Source organism: Suricata suricatta, chromosome 10 (assembly GCF_006229205.1).
Source record: "Suricata suricatta isolate VVHF042 chromosome 10, meerkat_22Aug2017_6uvM2_HiC, whole genome shotgun sequence".
Taxonomy (NCBI): Eukaryota; Metazoa; Chordata; class Mammalia; order Carnivora; family Herpestidae; genus Suricata; species Suricata suricatta.
The window spans coordinates 132833508-132859997 of record NC_043709.1 but is presented as its reverse complement, the minus strand read 5'-3'; the positions used below and the strand labels follow the sequence as shown (position 1 = coordinate 132859997).

Below are 26490 nucleotides of genomic sequence, written 5' to 3'. Positions count from 1 at the left end.
TACTTCTGCTTTTGGGTCTCAGAAGAGTCAGGTATGCACACTATTTGAGCCATGAATCCTTTTCCTAATGTTCATTTATTTATGTTGAGACAGAATCCCAAGCAGGCTTTGCGCTATCAGCACAGAGCCCGACGTGGGGCTCGAATCCACAAACTGTGAGATCACCACCTGAGCCGAAGTCAAGCGTCAGATACTTAACCGACTGAGCCACCCTGGCACCATATAACCTTTACAAGACGACATGTAGCCACGTACAGGATATGCTTGTAAAAAGAAGTCCAGGAATGGAGATTGGGAGCCAATGAGTCCAAGTTCAAGTTCTAACGCCATCACTTTCTAGTGCTTAATTTGGGGGTAAATCTTGTCCTCTTCCCTAGGCACCAATGTCCTTCTATATCAGCCCAAAAGGAATCCAACGACCTCCAGGGTCCCTCCTGGGTCACCTGTGCCTGCTTCACTTCTTCCTGGGTTATCCTCTTGTGGCTTGTGGTCGCCCTCAGCAACGGTGACTTGTGGCGTCCCACAGTCAGTCCCCACGGGGCCCCCAGCCCCAGGTTCAACCAGGTCACACCAGTGGGACTAACTGCTATGAATTTGAAATCCCCCAGACCCAGTGCCTCCCAGAGGCCGTGTGTGCGACCCCCGAGTTAGTGGCTGTGAGTGAGGGCAGGTGCCTCTGTCCTAAAGCGGCCAGCACTGGACGACGCAGGCCAAGGCACCTTTCCTTCTGCACGTGGACTGACATGTTCTCCAGCACAGGAAATGCCATGGGGGACAGACACGAAGGAAAGCAAAGTGCCGCCGAAGTTTCCTGCCTCCAGGAAGCAAAGAACGGAGAGGTCACGTGTCACTGCAAACTGGGTGGGCAGGGGCCGGTTCCGGACTCCCTGCCATAAAAATACCAGAAAGCCTGATACCAGTTCTGAGGAAATCACGTATCAGATCGGTCCTCGTGGTGAAGGCTCGTAACTAGAAGCCTCTCTCCCAGCTTCCTGCTGACTCCCCTCTGCCTCTTCCCTGGAGAAACCGAGCGTGTTGGTGCTTCTCCCCGGCTCCGTGGCCACAGTGAACCAGGTCTAACGTGTTAAGCAAAGGGCTAATTCTAAACTGCCACACGGGCACCTGGGGGGCTCAGTCGGTGAAGTGCCTGACTTCAGCTCAGGTCATGATCTCGCGGTTCGTGAGTTCGAGTTCCGCATTGGGCTCTGCACCGAAATTTTCTGTGTGGAGCCTGCTTGGGATTCTCTGTCTCCTTCTCTCTTTCTCTCTGCCCCTCCCCTTGCTCATGCTTCCTCTCTCTCTCAAAAATCAAATAAATAAACATTAAAGAAAAGAAGAGACTCATAGTGGGTCAGATAGGGCAGCAGACAAAAGCAGAGGTGTCAGCAGGCCTCAGACCATTCTTCTCTGTTCCATGTCCATTTTGACCTTCCTCGTTCTAGACCCATTGACCAAGAACAGCCCCAGGCTCGTCCCTCCCTCCCTCCGGATTGTCACACTGGGTCCTCCTATAGATATTCTGGAGCCCCCCAAAGTCCCATCAGACATCCGCCTTGTCCCGCACCCGGAGACGGCAGATTCCTGAACAGAATGGGCAGCGTGATGAATGAGGTGTTCCGGAAGGCTGGTCTGGCAGTGTTCCACAGACGGGCGGCAGCTGGCCGTGGTGGAGGCCAACAGGGGGAGGAGGGGGTGTGGGAGCACCTCCGAGGAGGAGTGGCCTGATGGAGTTAGAGGCAGGAAGGGGCCGCAGTGACTCCGAGCCTTTCACAAAGGACGAAATGGGCGGGGGCGGGGGGTGCACCCCGGGAAGGTGGGTTTAGGGACTCGGCTAAATGAGCCACGATGCCCGCAGGGTGGAACCAAGGACCGTCTCTCCTGGTCTTAGATCATTCACAGTTTTGTCCAATCCGTTTTACGTTCGCGCTGTTGGGTTTGGCAGGACAGTGTGGGAGCTCCGCCAGCTGGCCTGAGGGTGTGAGCAATCACTCTTCTGCGGAAAGAAGCGAAGACGGAGATGGAGAAGTCGTTCCTCGTATTTCACTGTAAAAACCCCGAGGGGTCACATGCCGACGTGCTGGCCATGGGGAGTGGCTCCTTACGAGGTAGGTTCGCTGGAAGGCCCTCCCTCCTAGGACCCACTCTGAACACGCCGGGCAGGTGGCCCCGCCCCAGAAATGAGCTGGACTCCCGATAAGTAGCTGGTGTTGTTGAGTAACTAGAGGCAGACTCCACCGGGTAGAATGACACCAGCCTACAGCCAAGGAGGCTGTGGCCCAGGAGGACCAGTGGCCTCGTGGCCTGGAGACCCCTGTGGGGGCCTGTCTGGGGTCCCTCCACATCCAGCGTCACCACTGCGCACCCCTTTCACTCTGAAAGGGGCCAGATGTGGACCATAAACAGTTCCCTGCCTCCAGGATTGATGAGTCTGGGGACAGAGCAACGCTGATCCCCCTCGTAGTTGACCGTGACAGCCGGGAGGGGAGATTGGGGTCCAAGTCTTCCAGCACAGCGTCTTCACCTTCAGGGGGTCTGCGGGGCTGGGAGAGGGGCCCCTCTCTCCTGGGGGTGCGTGCTGTGGGTCCCTCCTCCCTCCTCGTCTGTGATGGGGAAGTGAGGGCAGTGCGTGCACACGGGCGGGGCGTGCCACTGTGCTGACACCCGCACGCCACCCACATGCCACCCACATGCCACCCACATGCCACCCACACACCATCCACACACCATCCACACACCATCCACATGCCATCCACACACGGTCCACACGCCACCCACACGCCACCCCACATGCGTCCACACGCCACCCACATGCTGCCCACACATCACCCACACGCCACCCACACGCTGTTCACATGCCGTCCACATGCCGTCCACATGCCACCCCACATGCCGTCCACACACCACCCACACGCCACCCACACGCCACCCACACACCACCCCACATGCCGTCCACACGCCACCCACACGCCACCCACATGCCATCCACACACTGTTCACACTGGCTGAGCACTCGCAACAGAAGCTCCGCTGTGGTCCGGTCTCCTGGGGTCCTGGGAGTTGTGGGGGGCTAGCCTGGGCCGGCGCCTGGTGTGGGGTCAGCAGCCCGTGGGCCAGGGCAAGGCCTGGGGAGTTCACGGCTGAGGAAGGCGGCAGAGCACTGGAACGTCCTCACACCGTGGATTTGGCCAGCGGATGGGGAAACTGAGTCACACCGGGGCCTCATTGTGTTTCCAGGAAGCTGTGCCCAGTGCTCGACTTGGGTATTTCCCTGTGCACGGGCTACAGAAGGGAAGGCAGCAAGGCGGGCACGTGCTGTCCAAAGAGGTGAAGATCAGGGCCCAGGAGAAGAAACCAGGGCAACTTCCCTGGGCCCCGATCCCCCCACTGCTGTCCTAGGAGGCAGCAGGGCCCTGCTGGTCTCTGTCCCTCTGGTCACTGCCCCATCGACAGCTGACCCTGGTGTCCCTGTCGCTCCCCGCTCCAGACAGCCTCCTGACACAGGGGTACCCTCGCTTGGCACATGGAGCCTGAGCTCTGCCTCCTCATCTGTCCACACGGACCCCGTGGCTGAGACCCGCGGCAGGCAGAGTGAGGGTCCAACCGCAGAGGGGAAGTCTGTTATCTGAATGGCAGCTTCGTCTTTTGCACTAAAGTGCTTGCGTGGTGTCCAACAGGAGCATAAAGGAACAAATCCACTTGAGCCCCTGCGTCCCCAGCCTTGCTCAGTGTCTGCAGCACCGCGTGGACGTGTGCGTGGACTCACACGCCCTCCAGGTCTGCTCGCCGACGCAGGAGCCACCAAGCGGCCAGTTTTTCTCAGGTCACTTCAGCGCCACAATCAGAATCCCCTCGGCACACCTCGCCCGCCTTGTCCTCCAGACTCGCCAGGCTCCGCGGGCCAGCGAGAACCGGCACGTCCTGTCAGTGTGCACGCGCGTGCGTCCACACTGCGTGGACGTGGGCGTGTCCCATACCGTTTCCTGGAGGGAGACCGCTCCAGCATGAAGAATGAACCGCTCGCCGCTCCACCGCAGCCCCCGAGAGCGCACAGGCCCGTGGGAGCTGCGTCCCAAGCAAACGAGGGTCCTGTTGGGTGTCTGAGGACCAGCTCCTTGTGGGCCACCGCCCTCAGCTGTCTGTTCGAGTCTTGGCCCCTGAGAGGAGAAAGCTACTGTCCCTCTGGGCAATTCCTTCTCTCTTTTGCAGTTTAAGTAAATACCTAGGAAAGGCGGCAGAAGGTGTGCCCGTGAGATTCCCAGGTAGCATCGGAAGCAGGAGAGAAACATGGCTCCCCCCCCCCCCCCCCACCGTCCTTCTAGCCCCACCCCTCTAGGGTTTCACCTCCCTCACTCGTCATCCACTCAACACATCTGGCGCCTGCTCTGTGCTACATTTTGTGCGAGGCCCTGAGGATACAAGCATGGATAAGATGGCATCCCTGCCCGCAGGGTACCAGCCGAGGCCAGCCCGGGGTACAGCCTCGTGTCCTCCACCCCGAGTGCGGGGCAAGGGAGAAACAGACGGCGGATCCTTGATGACTTCTTGCAAGCGAACGGTTCAGAGAGGAAAGTCTTCCAGGCTTCCGGTCTTACCTGGAAACCCGAAGGCAGTGCTGGGCGGTTAAAACTCGGTTTGTGGCTCCTTCTCCTGACCTCACACCGCTGGTCATTCCGGAGGAACTCTCTGGAGCATAAAGTCCTCAGCTTAGGAGGTGGCCTCCGTGTGGTTGGTCCTGCACAAGGAGACCTCCTAAAGATGGTGACACTGAAGCACGATTGGTCTGGAAAGATCTGCCGCCTTCACACAGAAATGTAGAAGGGGCAAGGGGCCCCCCGGAGAAGTTTCAGGCACTTGTCTGCTCCTTATTAGAGTCCACAAGCCACACCACGTGATGGGGAAGCACTGACTATCAGGAAGCAGACAGAAGGCCTGTGTTCACATCCCCTTGAATCCGGTGGCTTCTCCGAAGACAGAATTTCCCAGAGCAAAGTCTGGGCCATTGGAAGGGCTTCTGTTTGTTGTGTGTTGTGTTGTGTTTTGTTCGATGGGAGGGGGATACAGGGGCAGCTTGGAAGTGACAGAGGGTGACTGTTGACCTTTTACCCAGTTAAGATCCAAAGGCCCCAGAGCCCAACCATGCGAACAGGCGGTCAAGGGGCCTGGTAAGCCAAGGCACGGGCACCCCCGTAGCCCTGCTGATCAGGAAACATAAGCAGACGACAGGCAATCCGTGAAATCCTTGAAATCCGTGTGGAGGGTTACATTTCCTGTTCCAGCAGAATCACGGTGGCCGACTGAGAGATGCCAGCCGGAAGGACAGGACTTGACGGTTCACAGTCCCGCCTGGGTTCAGGACCCAGCCACCAGAGACTCAGCCTGACATGGGAGCTCTCTGTCCCACCTCCGTCACTGCCCTGCAGGCAGCGGACAAGAGGCATGTTTCCAAGGACAGGCTGAAAGCCCCAGTCCAGGAGACTAGGACACAGGTTCCCTGTCCTCGGGACTCCAGACTCGGGCTCTGGGAGGCTTTGTAGCTAGAGGTGACGGATGTGAGTCTCCAGCCAATCACGGAGCTTGGTGGCATCCCCAGGGACACTGGGACAGACAGAGGCAGGCCTGGTCTGTGCTGGGGCCATTACTTGGGCTCACAGCCCCTAAGAGCCCGGGTGAGGCTGGGGAGGGAAATGGAAACCTCTCATGGTCCTTGGGAAGACTTGTTTACCATGTCTGAATTCAACAACCTCAAAGCTGCTGCCTGTGGTTAGTGGCGGAGGGAGGGGTGTCTAATGAGGGCCATTTAGCTAAAGCTGTGCGATAACTCTGTGGAATGGTTCTCCAGAAATCGATGTGTGCCAGGAACTAGGAGCCTGGGTGTGCCCAGCTCTGACGCTACCCTGAACGGTCATGGAGTACTCCTGAAATCCACCCTGCCCGGCACACCCTACGCTCCGCATTTTGGGCAGGTTGGTTTTGCGCTGTCTCATCACAAACCCTCTGGTTTCCAGGGTTTCAGACGCCTCCCCCCTGCGCGTGTTCCCCGAGGTTCCTCTATCCCCAGGAGGGTCTGCTGCCCAGGGCCAAAATAAACCCCAGGAGCTGGAAAAGGGGGCTGAGGGCTGCGGGTCTTTCTCTCCAAAGGATACATGCATCTCCACTGCATTTTAGTTGCACCCGCGGCCGGCTGAAGGCGCCCCCCGTGGCCCGGGCTGCTAAGGTTCCTTGAGTTTCTTTAGGTCCGCAGCTGCAATGGAAAAGACCCCTTTCCTCCAACTGTCCCAAACGCTGGGATCCCTGTCCTACCCCTGCTGGGAAGCAGGGACAAACAAACCATTAACAGACATTAATGTGGGGCGGGGCCCACCAGGCGGGGCCCAAGGACGGTGCCTTGGGTCCAGGTTCTGCTTAACTCTATCCCTAAAGGATAAACTGGTGGCATTTCACAGCCAGGCCTCAGAGGCAATCAACCCTCTCCTATAAAAACCCGGTGCGAGATATAGAATCTTCATTAACTTAGCAAGTATTTATCATAACTGAGATTCAGATAGGAGCCTGGCTAGCAATTAATGTTCATCCTTCTTGGCTGTGTTATGCCCAGATCACAATATCGTCCCCAAAAACCAGAGACCACCAGGGAGACCGAGTCACGCATGCAGAAACAAAAGGCTTTATTACGGGCTCGGCTCATAGACTTCACCATCGCAGTGGATCTGTGCTGAGAGCCCCGAACAAGGGCTGAGCAGGGTTTTTATGGGGTTTGGGAAGGGGGAGTTACAGGAAATTGAGACACAGGTACAGTGATCCAACCATTATCGCCTAACAGCCTTGGCAGCAACTTTAACCACACACATTGTCCAGAGTGTTCGTTACTTTTGGCGGGAGCCAATCACAACATTTAGAGAATTAACCAATTACAGAGTGGACCCAGGACCCAGGACCCAGGACCCTCATGTAAGGTGTAACTAACCTTAAGCAATAAGTGATTATCTATAGCTTCTATCTCTAGGCCTGCCCTTAGGAATGTTAAGCATTTTAGCTGGCCGCTTCTGATTGGGTGTTACTGGGGTGGTCCCTGGTTGAGCAGTCTGTGCCCTTTTATTGTCTAATGATTCTGAGAAACCGACACTTAGGCCTCCAAGGTCAGAGGGGAAACTTGAAGCCTGTCATGGCGTCAGTTTGGTTCAGACCTGCGTCCTTTCAGCCATGATGTTTTAGCTATTTCTTTTTCTTTTTTGTAATTTTTAATGTTTTAAAAAACTTGTCTTTTTATCTTTGAAAGAGAGATACAAAGCATTATTGGGGAAGGGGTGGTGACAGAGGGAAGACACAGAATCCGAAGCAGACTCCAGGATTCGAGATGTCAGCACAGAGCCTGATGTGGGGCTCGAACCCACAAACTGTGAGATCACAGCATAAGCCAAAGTTGGATGCTTAACCAACTGAGCCACCCAGGCACCTCTATTTCTTTTTTATTTTTTTTTAATTTTTCTAATGTTTTATTTATTTTTGATACAGAGAGAGACAGCATGAGAGGGGGAGGGGCAGAGAGAGAAGAAGACACAGAACCGGAAGCAGGCTCCAGGCTCTGAGCTGTCAGCACAGAGCCCGACGCGGGGCTCGAACCCACGAATGTGAGATCTGACCTGAGCCGAAGCTGGACACTTAACTGACTGAGCCACCCAGGCGCCCCTCTTTCTTTTTTAATCTTTAGCCCTAACATCCTTCTTATTTTCCAAAGTGTTTAGATAAGGTGAGTCCCCAAGAGGCCACAGGCTCTTATCCCAGTGCCACTCAACGGCCACAGTCAGCCGGGTCTATCCAGGCTCTAACGTGAATCATGTTGGCAATGAAAATAGTTGTCTTCTCCTTGGGTGAGTTCCTGTCCCTGTCATCTTGTACAGACCTGACAAGACTTTGTAACCTAAACCGAAGTTGTCAGAAGAAGAAACACTAAGGAGGGCGAGAAAACAGTGTTTCCAGAGATGAAGGAAGAATCCACGTCCCTTAGGGCCACCTGGGGGGCTCAGGGGGTTAAGCATCGACTTCCACTCAGGTCATGATCTCACACCGTTTGGGAGTTCGAGCCCCCCATCAGGCTCTATGCGGACAGCTCAGAGCCTGGAGCCTGCTTTGGAGTCTGTGTCTCTCTCTCTGCCCCTGCCCTGCTCACACTCTGTCTCTCTCTCTCCCTTAAAAATAAATAATCTAAAAAATTAAAAACAAAAAAAGAACCTAAGTCTCTCACACACCCAGCATCAGAAGGAAGCTTACGAAATAGTAATTTATGGGGTGACTTCTATAGGCCAGTCCTGTGCTAAGCAAGTGCATGTGTATAACATCATTTCATTCTCCCAACAGCTCCCTGAAGTAGATCTCATCTCAATCCTGTAATCAGTGCCTGCGGAATCCATCGCACGGCCACTCAGCGGGAGGCACGGCCAGGACCAGGCTGGCCCGTCTGCCTGGACTCCTAGTCCCTGACGTCCTGGGGTCTGGACCTGGTTCCCTTGGTCACACACGCAGCCCCGGGCAATAAGCTGCTTTGCTTCTATGACTTCAGTCTCCTAAACAGATCTTCCACCACGAGGGTCCTCGTCAACCATTGCCTCAGGAACCTCCTGGAAGCTCCGGGGAACTGTGCTGAGCTCCGTGAACCGGACGTTCTGCGAGGCTCCGCGATCACCCCTCCCCGCCCACGGCCACAGGTATGATGGAGACTGAACACGGCGGGTGGAGGGGTCGATCCCACAGAGCCGCACACGGCCGGCACCCCACGGGGCTGCTCCCCACCGCCACACAGCCTCTGCCCCTGACCCACCGAGCCTGGCTCCGCCTCACCTCTGCGTCCTCCAGCATCTAGCAAGGCGCTGACAGCATAGACGAGGCCCCAAACGTTGCTTCGTCGATCGATCCCCCAAACGCCCTCTACCCACAGCCCATTGCATCCCCTCCTCACTGCCCGTGCCACGGTTGATTCTGTGTGTGACCTTGACTGGACAAGGGAGACCCTGAGAGCTGGGGAAAGATTATTTTCTGGTGTGTCTCTCTGGGTGGTTCTGGAAGAATTACCATTTGAATGGGTATTCTGAGTACGGGAGGACCCCCCCCCCATGGGGGACGGGCGTGGGGGGCATCCTCCAGTCCTGAGGGCCTGAACAGAACAAAAGGGAGAGGCAGGGAGAATTTGCTCTCAGAGCTGAGACACCCACCGCGTCCTACCCTCAGAGGGACGCTGTCCCCAAGCCTGGCCCTCGGGTGTGGGCGGGAACTGCCGCGTCCAGCCTGCAGACGCAGATGACGGGGTTCATCACGTCCCTAATGGCCACAGCCGAGTCTCCATAACCTCCTCCTGCGTATCTATGTCCCGTTGGTCCTGCTTCTCCTGGGCTCCCTCACCGAACACGCTGAGTCCTGCTCTCTCTTCCCACCAGTTGAGACCATCAACCCCGTGGGCACAGAAGGACACAGTTCTCTTCTTTGAGTAATTGTGGCGGGTTTTTCCAGCTATTTTTGTCCCGAGTGATTTCAGGTGTTTTTCAGGACTTGACGCCCGAAGGGACTTGTGTTGGGTGAGTCGAGGTCCCTCCGCGTCGGTGAGCACACGTCAGGCCCAGGCGTCTGTAGAAAACGGGGTGGTTTTGAGTTTTCTTTGGCTGTGGGACCCGGCAGAGACCCCCAGGTACCCCCGGCGGCCGTGGCGGAGGGGGCGATGAGATCATGTCTGCAGAGGCCGCAGCCCCTTGGAAGGAGAGCCCTCTAATTTCTTGGAAAAGCCGTCTCCATCCAGCCAGTCCTGCTCACAGCGTCTCAGGTTTCCTGGTCTGGCTGCGGCTGCACACGGCCTGCGTCCGCGCGCCAAGTTTCCGTCCCTCGCCCTCCTCTCATGGTTGGATTCCTCCCTGGGGTCCAGGTGGGTGTCTGAACACACGAGCCCGGGGGTAAAACGGTGTGGTCTCCCCCGTCACTTAATCCTGTAGATAACTCTAACTGAAAGCGTGTTTGAGGATTTGGGGAACGTGTTTTTTCATTTCTATGCATTCCCTCCCTGTATCCGGGTCGGGAGCCTGGGAAGGGAGGGAGAAGGGAGGTTTCCTCAGTAGGAGATGTTTGCCCCTTGGGAGTACAGGGATTTGGGGTTGGGGGGCAGTCCTCTGTGGACTCCTTCTCCGTGCACTGCAGGGACACCGGCAGGGAGGCCCTGTGGCTCCCTAAACAGCTCCCCCGGGGACCCCACAGGACGGTTCCAGTCTGCATTCTCCCGTGGATTTCTTGGAGATTGATGGAAAATCCCTTTACATCTTTAGTTTGGATCCTCTCACCTGCAAGATAGTCACTGTCGGCTTTCCACAGTTTTCCATGGGGACAGGAAGAGGCTTAAGCGGAAGTCGTTGACCAAAGGAGTGGGGGGCCAGAGGGAGCGGGAGCCCCCCGGCTGGTGGGGGAGGTGCAGGCCCTGCTGCCCATGAGCTGCGCTGGCCGGAGAGGCAGTCAGCGCTTTGCCGGGCGGGACCAGGGACGGCTGCGGGACCGGGAACAGGGTGCTGGACAGGCGAGCGGGGGCAGGCGGCAGGACCTCGAGCAACGGGCCGAGGAGACTGGGGTTTGCTCTGAGGACCAAGGGTCCTCAGCAGATGTCAAGGGGGCTGGCCAGACCAGAGGCAGGAAGATTCGGCCAACAAGTGGGGGAGAGGTGGCCCTCAGATACACGTCATAGGAAGAGGGCCCAGTGGGGCGCCTGGGTGGCTCAGTCCATTAAGCATTCCACTCTCGGTTTCAGCTCATGATCTCACTGTTCAGGAGTTCAAGCCCCACATTGGGCTCTGGGCTGACAGTGCAGAGCCTGCTTGGGATTCTCTCCCTCTCTCTCTCTCTCTCTCTGCCCCTCCCCTGCTCTCTCTCTCTAAAAAATAAATAAATTAACTTAAACAAAATAACGAAGAAGAAGAGGGCCCAGTGGAAACCCAACAACTTTGAGACCTTAATGCAAGGAGCCTTGTCCTCTGGAGACAGGGCTGGAGCCAGACGGAGAATCTCTGAAGGCAGCAGAGGTGCGGTGCTACGGACCCAGATCCCCGCCCACTGCTGGCCGGCTGTCATGCAGTCACTCAGCAACTGGGACCCGCATGTGACCTCACCCATCACCCAAAGTTGGGGGGGGGAGTCCAGGGCAGGGCAGGACTCAGCATTCTGCTTTGAGGGGGAGGCCAGGGTGCTCTAACGCAGGGGCCTTGGTGGCTCACTGCCTGTTCCGCATTGGGAGCTGGAACGGGGCCTCGGGTACCCTATGGGCTCTCAGCGGTATCCCTTCAACGTACACAATGTTAATCTCAAGGAGGCTGATGGGTGGGGACAGTTGGAGTTCCGGAGTCCAACACCCAGGTTGGACTCCTAACTCCACCTCTAACCGGTATGTGACTTTCTGTACATTCTTTCCTTTCTCTGGGCCTCTGTTCCCTCATCAGCAAACTAGCAATCCTGGTGACATCTACCCCCTAGAGAGTGTCTGAGGCTGCGTCAGACACTTAGAACCACCCCTGGTATTTTGTAAGACACCATAAAATGAAAATTGAATAATAATGAGCCCTTTGAGATTATGGAGGTGAGAACGACAATTACCCTCACCTCCTGAGGAGGAAATGAACCTCGGAAGGTTACGTAATGTGCAGAACGGCCGGGCCGGGCAAGCGTGATGCTCAGGGTCCAGCCCCCCTTCCCATTCTGGGTCAGGGAGGAGGGGTGTGCCGGCCTGAGCCTTACGCAGTGTCTAGGGTTCGAAAGGAGGGGACAAAAGACAGGGTGGCCGTGTGCTGGAGGCCAGTGCCGGCGGGCTCCGGTGGGCAGAATCAGAGGCCCGGCCGTGGGGGCGGGGCCCGGGCTGGCACAGGAACCCGCACGCGGCTGCACGGCCGCACAGGTGGTGGGAGGCGGAGGGCTTCCTCGGAGCGAGGGCCCGAGGCCGCAGGCGAGCTCCGGGCACGGGCACCGCCACGGTCACGGCTGCGGTCAAGGCTCCAGCTCCCGGCGGCCTTGCAGCGGAGGGGACGCCGGAGCCCGGAGCCCCGGCCTGTCCAGCCCCGCGCCTGCAGGGCCACCTGCCGACCTCAGAGAGCCCGGACCAGAGTAGGTGCTCATGAAACGCTCAAACGCTGGACGCATGAGCGGGTGAGTGAAGCCTTCCCCTCTCCGGGGGCCCAGGGACCGGCCGGGTATGCAGGGCTCCCAGGAAGGGGTCCGGCGCCTCTCCCGCGGGGCCCCTCGGGCTCCCGGTGCGCCTCCCAGAAAGGTGGGCGAAGAAAGGGGCGCTCCTTCCCGAAAGAGGCCACAGGGGCGGGGCCGGGGCCCCTCCCTCCACCCCCCTGCAGCCCCCTCCCAACGGGTGCTGCCCCTCCCGCAGTGTGGCCCCCACCTCCCGGGCAGACTCTCTCCTTACTGCGCCGATGCTTCGGAAGTGAGCCCAGGCCTGGGCTTTGAGGTCAAGATACATATTTTAACTTGCCCCCTGTTTTTGTGCTGTTATTAGAACCGGTCTGGAGCCCGGCCTTGGAGGAGCAGATGTGCCGCAGGGGGTGGGGTCGGCGGGCAGGAGGGGCGCGTCGTCCTGGCTCTGAGAGGTCCCTCAGGTGAGGGGACAGAGCGCGTACTTGGCCTCCGTGTTCTGGAGGGGCCCGCGGTGCCCGGGTCGTGGAGGGGCAGGACGGAGGCCACCCCAGGTCCGATGGGGTGGAGGGGCCGGCGATGCGAGCCTGCACCAGGCCCAGCGCGGGCCCCAGACTAAACAGGAGACGGGAAAGGCTGGCTCGCACCGAGGCTATTTTTACATCCCTCTTGCCAGAATTCCAAGGCACTGAGATACGATTTAAAACAAAAAGAAAGGATAGAAGCAGAAAAAATAACACCCGCTAATGAAAATTGTTCTTTCAACGCCATTTCTGCGGCACTGTTTCACCTGGCCCGCTGGTTGGGACAATGGCCATGGCTGGGCCCGCCCCAGGCGGGAATCCACCTCAGGAACAGGGCCTGGAACTCTGTTTTCTTGCACCACTGCTCGGGGACCGGGGTGGGGGGCTGCTGCCCCTGGACCGGGTGCAGGAGACACGGGGAGGTTTAAATAGAAGGGAATTCGCAACACTATGAAGGCCCTTCGATTAAAAAGCAGCAATCCGCATTCCTGAGCAAAGCCCAGACCGAGCTCCTGTTGGGAGGTGAGTTGCTGGATGAGAACGTACAGTTTGCAGCTGGGGCTCCGTCTTGTCCTATGTTCTGAACCCCTAAGCCTCAGCAGCAGCAAGGTGGACGGTTCTAGTTTCCAGGTGCAGAGGGCCAGGCAGCCCCCTTTTTCAGCCACCCTGGGAGGCAGATGAGAGGAGGCCAAGGTCGAGTGGACTCTGCGGACAGGCTAGAGGCCCAGGGAAAGGCCTCCCTCTTACAGAGAAGACGGGTGAGAGCCACAGAGATGCCCTGGGCAAACCCAGGCAGGGCAGTGAGCGCGACAGGCCGGCTCACTGGTGCCCCCGTGTGGCCAAACACTAAAATGCCAGGCTGGGGACCCATGGTGCAAGTGCCACTTTACCCTCACCAATGGGCACCTTTCACCCCTGTGGGTCACTGGCCAGTGAAGCTAAGAAAGCCTTATATGAGAATAAGACTCAGGCTACAAATGTGTGTCCTACCAGTGGCTGGCCAATATTTTGAGGTGAACTCTTGACTCCTTTATGAAAGCTGACCACATGTGGAGGACCCCACCTTACAGGAGCATAATGGTGACATTAAAAAGCTAACCTTCAGGGGCACCTGGGTGGTTCAGTCAATTAAGTCTCTGACTTCGGCTCAGGTCATGATCTCACAGTTTGTGAGTCTGAGCCCCGTGACGGGCTCTGTGCTACAGCTCAGGACCTGGAGCCTGCTTCTGATTCTGTGTCTCTCTCTCCCTCTCTCTCTCTCTCTCTCTCTCTCTCTCTCTCTCTCTCTCTCTGCGCCTCCCCTGCTCGTTCTCTCAAAACTAAAACATTAAAAAACATTAAAAAAAATTTTTAGCTAACTTCCAGAACCTCCCCTTTGGCTCTGCCTTCAGCCCTCACAGGATTCCAGAACCGTCTCCTGTCCCACAGCAGCCTTTTAGCCAGCCTTCCCTGTGGCTGAATTCCCCCTCAGTATCAAGGGTTCAGACACGCAGGGCCACCTGGTCTGTGTGCACAGTAGGACCAAGGCCTGGGCCCACAGTACTTGTAATTTTGAGCTCTTTTACAACGAGAAGGAAATAGGAATATAATAATAATGAATATATAATAATGAGCCCAGCCTGGATTAAATTCATCTTTGTACCAATACAGTGGTTAATTTTCTAAAAAATTTTCATAATGGAGGAGGAAACCGTGAGAACAAAAGTAGTGTAGGGTTCACAACACTTATAATGTGGGCCTCAATGGCCTCCAGAGAGCCTTGATTAAAGTCAAATTCCAGGGGCGCCTGGGTGGCTCAGCTGGTTAAGCGTCCGACTTTGGCCTTGGTCATGATCTCGCCGTTCCTGAGTTTGAGCCCGTGTCAGGACAGCTCAGAGCCTGGAGCCTATTTTGGATTCTGTGTCTCGCTCTCTTTCTCCGCTCCTCCCTCTCTCATGCTCAGTCTCTCTCAAAAATAAATAAACATTAAAAAAATTGTTTAATAAATAAAGAGAAATTCTATATCCAGAGATAAGGACCACGATTAGCACCTTCTCTGTTTGCAAGAAGTCCATCTGCCCTCTGGCGCAGGGCAGACATTTGAGGGAGCGCGGTCAGGCCATGCAGCCAGGCAGGTGAGGTCATATGAAGCAGAAAGGAAGGGAAGGGAGATGTTTGGCTTTGAGAGAAGGAAACTCAGAGGGCTGGGCAGATGGACTATGGGACAGGCGAGCCATCGCCACAGGTGACAAAGTGCAATACACCCAGGTCCCTCTCCACCTGTCACCGCTTCCTTAGAATGTAATCTTGAGTAAATGTTTTAATTCTCAGAACTCTCATCTTAAAAATAAAAGAAGACGGGTATACTTACCTGGCGTAGCTTTTATGACACATAGTGCACACTCAGGAAATGAGAGCTAAAAGATACAAGAAGTCTGTTACATTTCTACACAGTAATAATTAAGTAGGAGAAATAGAAATTAAGAAAACAGTTGCATTGACAATTGTACCAAAAATAAGAAAAGACTCAGGAGTAAACCTAACCAAGGAAGTAAAAGAAAACTTTTACCGAAAACTTTTACCCTGAAAACTGCAAAACACTGATGAAAAAAATGGAAGATGACACAAACAAATGGAAAGCTATTCCACGTTCACGGATTGGAAGAATAAATATTGTTAAAATGTCCGTACTACCCAAAGCAATCTACAGATTTAATGCAATCCCCATCAAAATACCAGCAGCATTTTTTCACAGAACTAGAAGATATAATCCTAAAATGTGTATGGAACCACAAAAGACCAGAATACACAAAGCGATCTTGAAAAATAACAAACCTGGAGGTATCACAATCCCAGATTTCAAGACAGACTACTAAGCTGTAGTAATCAAAAATGGTACTGGCACAAAAATAGACACATAGATCAACAGAACAGAATAGAGCTTACACGGTCTGTTAATCTGTGACAAATGAGGCAAATGCAATGGGAAGAAAGACGGTATCCTCGGGAAATAATGTTGAGAAAACTGGACAGTGACATGCACATGGATGAAACGGGACCCCTTCCTTACACTATAGACAAAAATAAACTCAGAATGGATTAAAGACCTGAATGTGAGACCTGAAAGCATAAAATTCCTAGAAGAAAGCCTAGGCAGCATTTTTTGTGTGTGAAATTAGCCATTGAAACATGTTTCTAGGTATATCTCCTATAGCAAGAAAAATTAGCAAAATAAGACAAAACAAAAGCAAAATTAGTGTATTGGGATCATACCAAAATAAAAAGCTTCTACACAGCACAGGAGAGCATCACCAAAACAGAAAGGCGACCTACCAGATGGGAGAAGATATTTGCAAATGATATATCTGCTAAGAGGTTAATATCCAAAATGTATCAAGAACTTCTAAAACTCAGTATCAAAAAAAGCACAAAGAATTCAATTCGAAATGGGCAGAAGACATGAACAGACATCTCTCCATACACATGGCAAGCACACGCATGAAAAGATGCCCAACATGACCATCAACACTACAATGAGACCTCACTGGACACCTGTCAGAATGGCTAAAAGAAACGCCACAAACAGCAGGTGTTGGAGAGGATGCAGAGAAAGGGGACCCCCTTGCACTGCGAGTGGGAATGCAAACTGTTGCAGCCGCTGTGGAAGCCAGAAGGGAGGTTCTTCAAAATCATTAAAAATAGAATTACTAGGGGGACGCCTGGGTGGTTCCGTTGGTTAAGCATCCAACTCTGACTTCGGCTCAGGTCATGATCTCACGATCATGTGGCACCAAGCCCCTTGGGCTCTGTGCTGGCAGCATGGAGACTGTTGGGATTCTGTCTCCCTCTCTCTCTCTGCTCCTCCCCACTTTGTGCTAGCCCGCACTCTCTCATACTCTCTCTTTTCTCTCAAAATAAATAGAGTTCTTTTAAAAATAAAAAAAAAAGAATTACTGTAAGATCCAGTAATTCCATTAATGGGAATTTATTTCCCCAAAGAAAACAAAAGCACTAATTCTAAAATATATATGCACCCCTTTGTTTGTAGCAGCGTTACAGACAATAGCCAGTTTGTGGAAGGAGCCCACAGTGCCTGTCGACAGATGAGTGGATAAAGATGTGGTGTACATACGATGGAATCTTAGCCTTAAGAAAGAATGGGGTCTTGCCATCCGCGACAACATGGGTGGATCTAGAGAGTCTAATACTAAATGAAATGCTCCAGGCAGAGAAAGACAAATCCCATATGATTTCACTCATGTGGAACTTAAGAAAGAAAACGAAGAAAAAGACAAGAAGAACCAGACTCTTAAGTACAGAGAACACACTGATGGCTGCCCGAGGGGCGGGGGAAAGAGGGAGCAGGTGGTGGGAAGGAAGGGAACCTGTATCACGATGCACAGAGTGGTGAGTGCAGCTGTTCAATCACCGTGTGGCGCATCTGAAACTCATACGACGCTGTATGTTAACTCTACTGGAATTTAAGAATAAACCAATTTTTAAAAGTAAAAAAGAAACGAAAGCTTCATCATGATAATGTTACTGAGTGGATGCTTGTGCCCCTCAGATTCCTGGGTTGCAGTGTAACCCCAATGCCGCAGCGTTTGGAGGGGGGACTCTGAGAGGTGATCAGGGCCAAGTCACGTCGTGGGGGGTTCATGTCTTTACAAGAGGAAGAAGAGAGACCAGAGCTGACTCTGGCCACCATGAGGACACACACCCGGAAGAGAGCTCTCCCCAGGAACCGAATCTGCTGGCCCTTTGATCTTAGACTTGCAGCCTGTGAAACTCTGAAGAATAAATGTTTGCTGATGACAAATCATCATCATTGTCATTAGTTGCAGAAAACGTAGACGTGTTTTCTGTAGTCCCCAGGACTAAAGCTGTCCAAAGCTTCATTGTCCTCTCGGAGCAAATCCAGACTTGTCCAAAGACGGGCAGACGCCCTCTGGTGGTGGGGGCCGGTCCCTGCGTCATGTAGCAGGGCCCCCTCAGCCCTGGGTGGGCTGGGCAGGTGGCTGGAGCTCAGGAAGGAGGGCCAGACTAGGGCCCGTACCCTCCCTTGGGAGATGGAGGAAGGAGGACGCCGTCTCTCCCTGGGAAAGAGGGAGAGATTCACAGAAGGTTCCAGAAAAATAGTGCGATGCTCTCGAGCTGGCCCATCACTGACCACCCCGCATGGCAGTGCCGGTGTCTGATGTAGAAGCCACCCAGCTTCTCCTGTTGCTGCAAACTGAGGACAAGGCTCTGCGGACAGGTCGCGGTCGTGGGGCCGGGACTTCCCGATGCTGAACTTGTCTCTGTGGGGGCCACATCTGGCAGGTTCTGGAAATCATGGAGGGCTTCCTGCCTCGTCTAGTCTACAGGCTCAGGGCAGGGGCCTCATCCCGTCCACCCCACACTGCATCTCAAGCTCAAACTCCACTGTGAGGCAGCCCCCTCTCCTGACCGCTGACCCCGGAAATGGCCTAGCCGCGCAGTCTGCTCCTGGAACCCTCAGCGACTCCACGGGGCTTGGCCTGCCGTCCTGACACTCGGGGCCCAGGCTCCACGTGGAAACGACAGCAAAATACGATGCTCAGGGCGGGAGCACCAGGACGAAGCAGGGCCCGGCCGCCACCCTCAGGGCAGCCACGGTTTGGGGGACTCCCCCAGCCCATCAGTGAGCCATTAGAACGGGCGTCTGATCCGTCTGTCGCAGGAGTGTCGGGAGCTTTGAGTGGAGTCATAAGTTAACACATGCGGAAGCCCAGGAACGGAGCGAGTCTAAGGCCGGAGAGAATTTGTGACAATTCTGAAAAGGCCCCGCATGAGCTGAAGCCCTGAAAGACGCAAAGGCGTCTGGGTCAGAGCTGGTGAGCCTGCCGCACGGTCCGATCTCGTTTTCCCAGCGAGATGGAGGAGAGGCAGAGAAGGCGCGGGGAGGCGTGGCGGGATGCCTCCTCGTGGGAACACGGCTGCCGGGGGTGGGGGGTGGAGGTGGGGCCCTGAATACAGGGGGAGACACCCATGGCGGTCCCAAAGCCGCAGACCCCCGGCACTGATCTCCTGCCAGAACCCCAGCTGCAGGGCAGGGTCTGAGCAGCGCACAGACGTGCAGCTAGAAAAGATGGAAGCCGGACGAGAACGTGCCAGAAGGTGGGGCCGGGATGGGTGTCAGAGTCCCTGAAAATATGTAAAAACCAAGGGACGCAGACCACCACCTGGGGACGCCCCTCGATCACAGGGACGGCAGTGGCAGTCCCCTCCTCCACCAGCCCTCCGGGCTCTAATGCTCACCTCTCGTCCTGTCCTGGTCACTCCAAGAAGGCACCCATTCTGAAGAGGAGGAAGGGATGATGGGAAAGAGAACTGGGCGGACAGAGACTGGGACACTTCAGTCCCGGGGGGGGGGTCAGGCCCTCTCTGCAGCGCCCCATGCCTCGGGGACCGGGAGCTTGCGCAGGCCTCCACTCTGCAGAACAGAGCAAACCCTGGGGCTCAAGAACTCCCGCCTTGTGACAAACAAAATGCTGTTGGAAGCGGGAGCATCAGAGACGACGACTCTGCTTCCCCGGACGGATGGTCCCGGGCACCCGCCGCAGGGGTCCTGTCCCCGAGGCCGGAGCCGCCAGCTTTCCCTCCAGCTGCCCTCCGTCGCGGGCGACCCCCACCCTCCCGCCTCTGCCGGCTCGTTCCCCGCCCGCAGCTGGACAGGTGTGTGCGCTCTTGACTTCGACTTGACTTTGACAAGGATCAGAAAGTTCAGTCGTCTTTTTGCAGCGTTCCACTGTGAGGGTGGTACCCTCCTCTGAGGATCTCAGCGCAGAGCGAAGTGAGAGGGGACCAGAAATGAGCAAAGGGGGGAGGCTTTCCAGGTGGATTCCTTGAAGAGTCATTTCCAAAAATAGCAGGGGTGGTAGAAACTGCTGGGGGCTATTTAATGTCTGTTCTTTTTTCTTCGTTTAAGTTTTATTTAAGTAATCACTTACTATCTTCTTTCTTTGTTAATAGGAGAAAACGTATAGTTGTTTGGTACCCAAACTGAAGGGAAAAAAGCAACAATGGTGTGTCTTAGTCTCTGCAGAGGTGAGAGGCCTGGGAGACAGAAACAGAAGCCAGTAGGTTAGGTTAAGCATCCGACTTCGGCTCAGGTCATGATCTCACTGGCTGTGAGTCCTAGCCCCGCATCGGGCTCTGTGCTGAGCTCAGATTCTGTGTCTCCCTCTCTCTCTCTGCCCCTCCCCCACTCTGTCTCTGACTCTCTCTCTCTCTCTCAAATAAACATTAAAAAAAATTGGAAGCAGAAGCTATTGGGTGGGGCCTCCAATGCACAAGACCCATGTAGCTGGTGGACATTGCTTTGTCCCTGCTCCTTCCTTTTTCTTCCTGCCTGGAACAAGAATGTAATGGTTGGAGCTGTGGCAGCCACCTTGGTACCATGTGGGAAAAGTCAAGGAAGTTGTAAACACTTTGGCTCTGGCATATTTAAGCTTAGACAGCAGAGGTTAGCAAACTATGGCCCATTTGCCGAATCTGGCCCACCGCCGCAGAGGGAAATTCTAGGAGGAAGATGTGTCTGGCATGTTTCAATACACATGTGTGACATGGGTGCAACAGCAGACTCTGGCCAGCTGCTTGCCAGTATCCATGCTTTCAAACTCCCCACCAGAGAGCTGAGCTACACTCTCAGCCCGGCTCCATTGGGGGGCACCTGTTCTTTCCAGTAGGCTACAAGTGGCGGTGATGGGCATCCCCTCCAGGCTGGGGGTGGGGGGGTGTCTTCCACATGTTCTTTATTCTGTTATCTGTGGGAAGAGATTCAGAGAACGCCAAGGCCCCACATGATGACTACAGGGAGCAGAGCCCCCCACCAACCCATGTCTCCTGTGCCATGGAGGAAAAGTAAACTGTATCATACCACGCCCCTGGGATTCAGGGCTGTTACCGCAGCTCGCTCTCCTGACTAGTACAGAGACTTAAGGACGGAGCCTTGGAGAAGAAGGCTCAGAGCGGGACTCTTAGGCTTTCAAGAGGAGGGCCCCGATTCCTTCTCCCGTGAGCAACCAACTCACAAGGGTGACAAGACTGCACTCCAGGGACTTTACAGGACAGAATGAAGACCTAGGCTGAGCTTGATGCTAGAAATGCTTGGAAACAGTGGACTGCTTTCAGGGGGCTGACTGCCCCAGGCAAAGCTCACGGGGACTCTTCCTGCCGTGATCTGGGTTACGTAAGAGGAGAGAGCGTTCCCAGCTTGGCCACAGTCCTAGCAGAGGATGCCCTCCCACTGTTGAATGGCAGCAAGGACAAGTGACCCCGACCCCAGCGGGGAGAATGGAAATTCTTCACTCTGGGAATCTCGGCTCTGCTATGCTACCGTCTGAGTGGGGGGTTAAACAGTTAGCTCATGGGCCAGGTCAAGGCTCCCTGGCCCGCATTCCCACCACTTACAAAGTCTATAAATCATCTTTTCATTCTTGACTTAGCTGTTTCACGATCTCTGCCTTCCAGCTCTGAGCAGCAAGGTCAGATGGGTGACCTTAGAGCGCCCCGGTCAGGTGGCTGGGAACCCGGGTCCTCACCTGAGTGAGGGAGTGGCCACTAGGACCCGCCCCATGTCTCCAGCCCCATGTTCCCGGGAGCTGAGGCTTGCGGCCACTGGGCCAGCCACCCCAGATGTACCCAGTCAGTCACCCAGCCAGCGACGGTAGTGTGAATTGGCAGGCGCAGCCCTGCTCATTTTTCTCCTGCCCTCTCGCACCCCACACAGACCCCACGCCCCCCTTCACTGCTTGCTGCCCATCTTCCAGAACATTCCAGAACATGCACATGTATTTCTGCTCTTATCACTCCCTGCCTGAGATCCTTCAGGAGGACCCCCGTCTCCGTAATGAAACCCCCCTGCCCTTCTGACCCTGGCGTGCATGGCCCGGCTGCCTTCTCCATCCTATTCACCAATCAGCGCCTCGCGTGTCCTGGGCCCCTGGAGGTGGTCTTTTCCTCTATTCCCAGCACTCCCTTCACGGTGGTCCCTGTGGACCCCCCGGACACCCACTCCCCGCAGTGGCCAGTGTAAGTACGTCTTGGTGACTCCTCGTTGGCAATTGGTCCAGGGTTGGACATGAATTCAAATCTACCGCGTGTCTGCTGAGTGGGGCGGGGAGGGGGCCTAGGGGGACCGAGGGGGTGCTTCCCCTGCACAAGAGAGCAACAGAGAAGAGGCGATATCGCTTCCTCTGGACACTGCGTGTGGGGGCGTCACCTCTGCCCAGGGGACCCCCTGGGATGGCCCAGGGACCGGGGTTGATGACCGGGAGCCTGCTTGCGGCGGACTCCCTGTTCGCTGAGAGAACACAATTTAAAAACATTTTTAAACGTTTATTTATTTTTGAGAGAGAGATAGTTAATGAGCGGGGGAGGAGCAGAGAGAGAAAGAGGGAGACACAGAATTCGAAGCAGGCTCCAGGCTCTGAGCTTTTGGCACAGAGCCCAACGCAGGGCTCAAACCCATGAACCTGAGATCATGACCTGAGCCGAAGTCGGATGCTCAACCAACTGAGCCACCAGGTGCCCCAAGAGAGCATATTTGTTTCTAAAGTTAATTTATTTTGAGAGAGAGCGAGCGGGAGTGAGGGAGAGATAGAGGGAGAGAGAGAATCCCAAGCAGGCTCTGCATTGACGGTGCAGACACAGGGCTCGATCTCACAAACCTTGAGATCGTGACCTGAGCTGAAATCAAGAGTCAGACACTCAACCCACTGAGCCACCCAATGCCCCTCTCTGATTCGGGGACCCTCCTTGCAGCCGAACACACCCCAAAGGCTCCTAAAAGCCTAAGCTTTCCGTCTCCCACCTTGGGCTGCTGCTCCGTCCCCTCCCTGTAGGAAATCATCCTGACCCTGGCAGCGGCCTTCCCCGTGCCCCCCAGGGAGCACCCTGATTTCCTGCAGGGACCAGATGCCCCAGCTTGGGCCGAAGGGCCTCCCGAGGAAATAGGACACAGCCCACGACAGGGTCTGGCAAATCCCAGAAGTGAGAGGCCCTCCCCGACCCGCCAGGTACTGGGATGTGGCCGCTTGCCAATATGGGCAGGTTTCCCAGGGAGAGACCCGGCTCAGGATCACCTTCTGGGGGGCAGCGTTTTCCCCACGCTGTGTCTTTGTTCTCGGTGCTTCGGTGCAGAAAGGCGACGGCTGCATCGGGGCCGCTTCACCAACGGCCTTGATGTGCTTGGAAATAGGAGACACACAAAAGAACCTGCTTTGCAGAGGCAAGTCCTTACTCGCTGGTGAAACAGATTTAGCTGACATCTTGGGGTCTCTTCCATACATTGGTCATTTCCTTCAGCAGCCGGAGCGGCCTGAGGACAAGGGTCTGTGCCTGGTGTGAGGTGACACGCGGTCCTCGGTCAGCACCAGGCTCAGCCAGCGTGTAAGCTGACGGCAGCCCAGTCGGGACCTGTGAAGCCTGTCTCCAGGGACTCAGCCTTAGAAACCTGGTCCCTGGGGGCGCCTGGGGGCTCCATAGGTTAAACATCCGACTTTGGCTCAGGTCATGATCTCACAGTTTGTGGGTTCGAGCCCTGCATGGGGTTCTGTGCTGACAGCTCAGAGCCTGGAGCTGCTTCGGATTCTATGTCTCCCTCTGTGTCTCTCAGCCCCTCCCTGCTGGCATTCTGTCTGTCTCTCTCTCAAAAATAAACAAACGTCAAAAAAGTAATATATCTTTTTTTTTTAGTATTTCTTTATTTTTGAGAGAGAGGAAATGAGAACAAGCAGAGGACAGGCAGAGAGAGAGGGAGACACAGAATCCGAAGAGGCTCTCCATTGGCAGCACAGAGCCCGATGTAGGGCTCGAACTCACAAACTGTAAGATCATGACCTAAGCCGAAGTTGGACGCTTAACCAACTGAGCCACCCAGCACCCCCGCCCCAAATATATCTTCAAAAAGAAAGAAAAGAATGAAGGAAAGGAGAGAGGAAAGAAAGGAAGGAAAGAGGGAGGGAGGGAAGGAAGGAAGGAAGGAAGGAAGGAAGGAAGGAAGGAAGGAAAGAAAGAAAGAAGGGGAAGGGAAGGAAGAAACTCAGCCCCAAGCGGTTCCTTCCGGAAGCATGGAGTGAGGTTCACGTGGGAAACAGCCAGGCTGGGCCCAGAGTCTCAAGACTCCATGTTTTCCTAAATACGAGGCTCCAGGACTTTTCATGGCGCTGGGGCTAGAAAGTAAACTGAGAGTCTGGTGAAGAGCCAACTGCATAGACGAGGGCAGCGGCCTCAGAGTGTGGTTCCCCCCGCAGCAGCAGCCCTGGAACTTGCTAGAAACGTACCCCAGACCCCTACCCCAGGCCCACCAAGTCAGAAACTCTGGGAGCGGGCCTCAGCGATCTGTTGACAAGCCCTCCAGGTGACTGATCTACACAGAAGGTTCCAGAGCCCCTGGAATAGATCAGGAGGGTTGCAGGACCACCTTCGTCGCCTCCCAGGTAAATCAGGGTGTGGGATTTGGTATTTCAGCTCCTTCTGACCCTGAGCCCTGGAAATCCCAGCCTAGCTGCTTTCCTACATTATCCCCTGACGAAAAGCAATGCTTCAGAGGTAATAGACTGTATGTTAATAAATGCCAAATTTAAGCAACCTTGGTGCATAGCAAACGATGGGTCTAGGTTCACATCCAACAGGGATCGCGATGTTGAGTTATGACGAGATTTGCGAACCACTCAGTAGTCGGGGCAGCCAGGGTCTGCCAGGGAAATAGAGCTAATGGGATATAGAAAGAGAACAAGGGGTTATTATGAGAGTCGGCTCATGTGATTACAGACGGAAAAGTCCCACCATCCCCCATCCACAGCTGGAATCACTGCTGTGATTCAGAGCACGTGGAAAAGCCTGAGAAGCAGGGGAGGCTGCCGTGGGAGTCCTTGGTCTGAGAGCAGGACAAAACCAACATCCAGCCCAGGGGGAGAGAGCAGATTCCCCCTTCCCCACCTCTCGGCTGCACGCGGGCCCCCAGTGAGGGGCGATGCCTCCCTGGGCCGGGGCTGGCTGTAAATCAAATGCTCCTCTGGTGTGAAAACCCCCTCACGCATGTGCCTGGGAACAATAACAGGAAAGAAGAGCTGGAAAATTACCTTCCAGCTGCCTGGGCGTCCCGTGGCCCAGTCAGGCTGACACATAAAATGAACCCTCACGCCCCTCATAGAATCCCTTTCTCTCCATCCCCCTCAAGGCCCTGCCCCCCAATGTTATTCCAGGTCATAACTAGGCTGCGCTGGGCTAGATTTCTGATATCTCTAATCCGTACCTTGTTGCTTTCTTTATAATTTTTTAAATGTTTATTTATTTTTGAGAGAGTGGGGAAGGGGGGAGGGGCAGAAAGAGGGAGGCAGAGAATCCCAAGCGGGGTCCCCACTGTCAGCACAGAGCCTGACACGGGGCTTGAGCCCATGAACCATGAGATCATGACCTGAGCCGAAGCCGGATGGAAGCTCAACCAACTGAGCCACCCCGGCGCGTTCCGCAAGGCTCAAAGGCAAAATCCTACCCGCCCCACCCCCACTCCCTGGGTGCCCTTCTGGCCCTCTAGAAAAGTCTCACCCATGTGTTGGAAACCCTAAACACAGGAAGGGACGGCAGTAAACTCTGTATTCATGTAAAATTCCATGAGATTGAACTTCACTCTCTGGTTTCTGTGCTTGGGAGAAAAGGCATAAAACAAATGAGTCATTTGCCCCGGAAACACACTGCCAACAGGGCCACTTTATGAAGCTTTGTAAACTACCCAGAACCGTGAATATAAAAATGCCCAAAACCCGGGAACCAAATCCAGGACATCCCTCTTCTCTCCTCTGCCAAGAGCAGAGTTAGCGCTTCGTCCTGGGTGAGGCAGAGTTCCAACCGCCACATTTCTAGACACAGCGCAATGGTCTCTGAAATCCTTCAGGGCCAAGATTTGCTCTTATGGATTTTTTTTTTAATCCTCCATGACCAGGAGAGAACCTAAAACAAAACAGCTGTGTTAACTAAAAAGAAAGTATAAAAGGATGAATGTATGGAGGGAGGGGGGAGGGGAGGGGGGTGGATGCACGGAGGGACGAGGGAGGGCTGGATGGATGGATAGAGGGAGGGGGGGATGGAGGGAGGGCTAGTGGGCAGGCAGGCTGGCTGTTTGGATGGATGGATGGATGGATGGATGGATGGATGGATGGATGGAGGAAGGCAGGGAGGGCTAGGGGGCAGGGAGGCAGGCTGGCTGGCTGCATGGGGAAAGTGAACCAGGGTTTGAGTAAATGCTCCTGCCTTTTGTCCCTTCTAGCACTCTGTCTCCAACCCAGCAGAATGAGTCTCGGGATTTGCAGTAACAAGAAGCAATGGGACTTTTCTGTATCAATCACGCAGAAAGCAGAGCTGAGGGAATTGCACCCCTGGCTCCGAGTTGACCTGCACCTTCTCTCTCCGCTCTGACATCCCGTCCAGCAGAACCGCACACCTGGAGACCAGCTGCTGGAGGAAAACTTTTCTATAAGGAAGTAAGTGTGTGTCCAAGGGTCTCTGAGTAGGGGGTTGGTGTCGGCGAAATATCTATAAGAAAGAACACAGACAACATGAATGGTGGAAGAGACCACACTTTACTGTGAAACTTGGTGTCTTATATACCACAGGTGATTACATCTTTCTTTTAATGATTACATTGTTTGCAACTTCTTAGGAATCACATGTTTCAGAATAGATCATTGTTTTCACGGAAGAGAGAACAGAAAGTTAAAGACAGAAATGGAGTACAATACAGAGGATCAAAAAACATAATTCACCACTAAAAATACATCAGCAGGAGTCTTATTTTGCGTACATAGTGTAA

The 26490-nt window shown here is 54.7% G+C and overlaps 2 protein-coding genes across 6 annotated transcripts; both read left to right on the top strand.

Annotated features, from left to right (window-relative positions):
• Positions 1-1945: 1945 nt before the first annotated feature.
• LOC115304370 lies at positions 1946-26157 on the top strand. 5 transcript variants are annotated; one of them, XR_003914406.1, is made up of 3 exons: positions 1946-2105; positions 8356-8702; positions 25948-26157. XR_003914406.1 is itself a non-coding variant. In XM_029954526.1 (3 exons), exons 1-3 carry the CDS (start codon positions 2067-2069, stop codon positions 4209-4211), a joined length of 666 nt encoding a protein of 221 aa, XP_029810386.1. In that variant the 5' UTR covers positions 1946-2066; the 3' UTR covers positions 4212-5005. The 5 variants fall into 5 exon arrangements, 1 of the variants encoding a protein (XP_029810386.1); XR_003914405.1 differs by lacking the exon at positions 25948-26157 and adding an exon at positions 8798-9011; XM_029954526.1 differs by lacking the exons at positions 8356-8702; positions 25948-26157 and adding exons at positions 3235-3324; positions 3675-5005.
• On the top strand, positions 11641-17069 carry LOC115304371. The gene is made up of 3 exons (XM_029954527.1): positions 11641-12159; positions 12518-12617; positions 16705-17069. Exons 1-3 carry the CDS (start codon positions 11656-11658, stop codon positions 16761-16763), a joined length of 663 nt encoding a protein of 220 aa, XP_029810387.1. The 5' UTR covers positions 11641-11655; the 3' UTR covers positions 16764-17069.
• Positions 26158-26490: the final 333 nt, after the last annotated feature.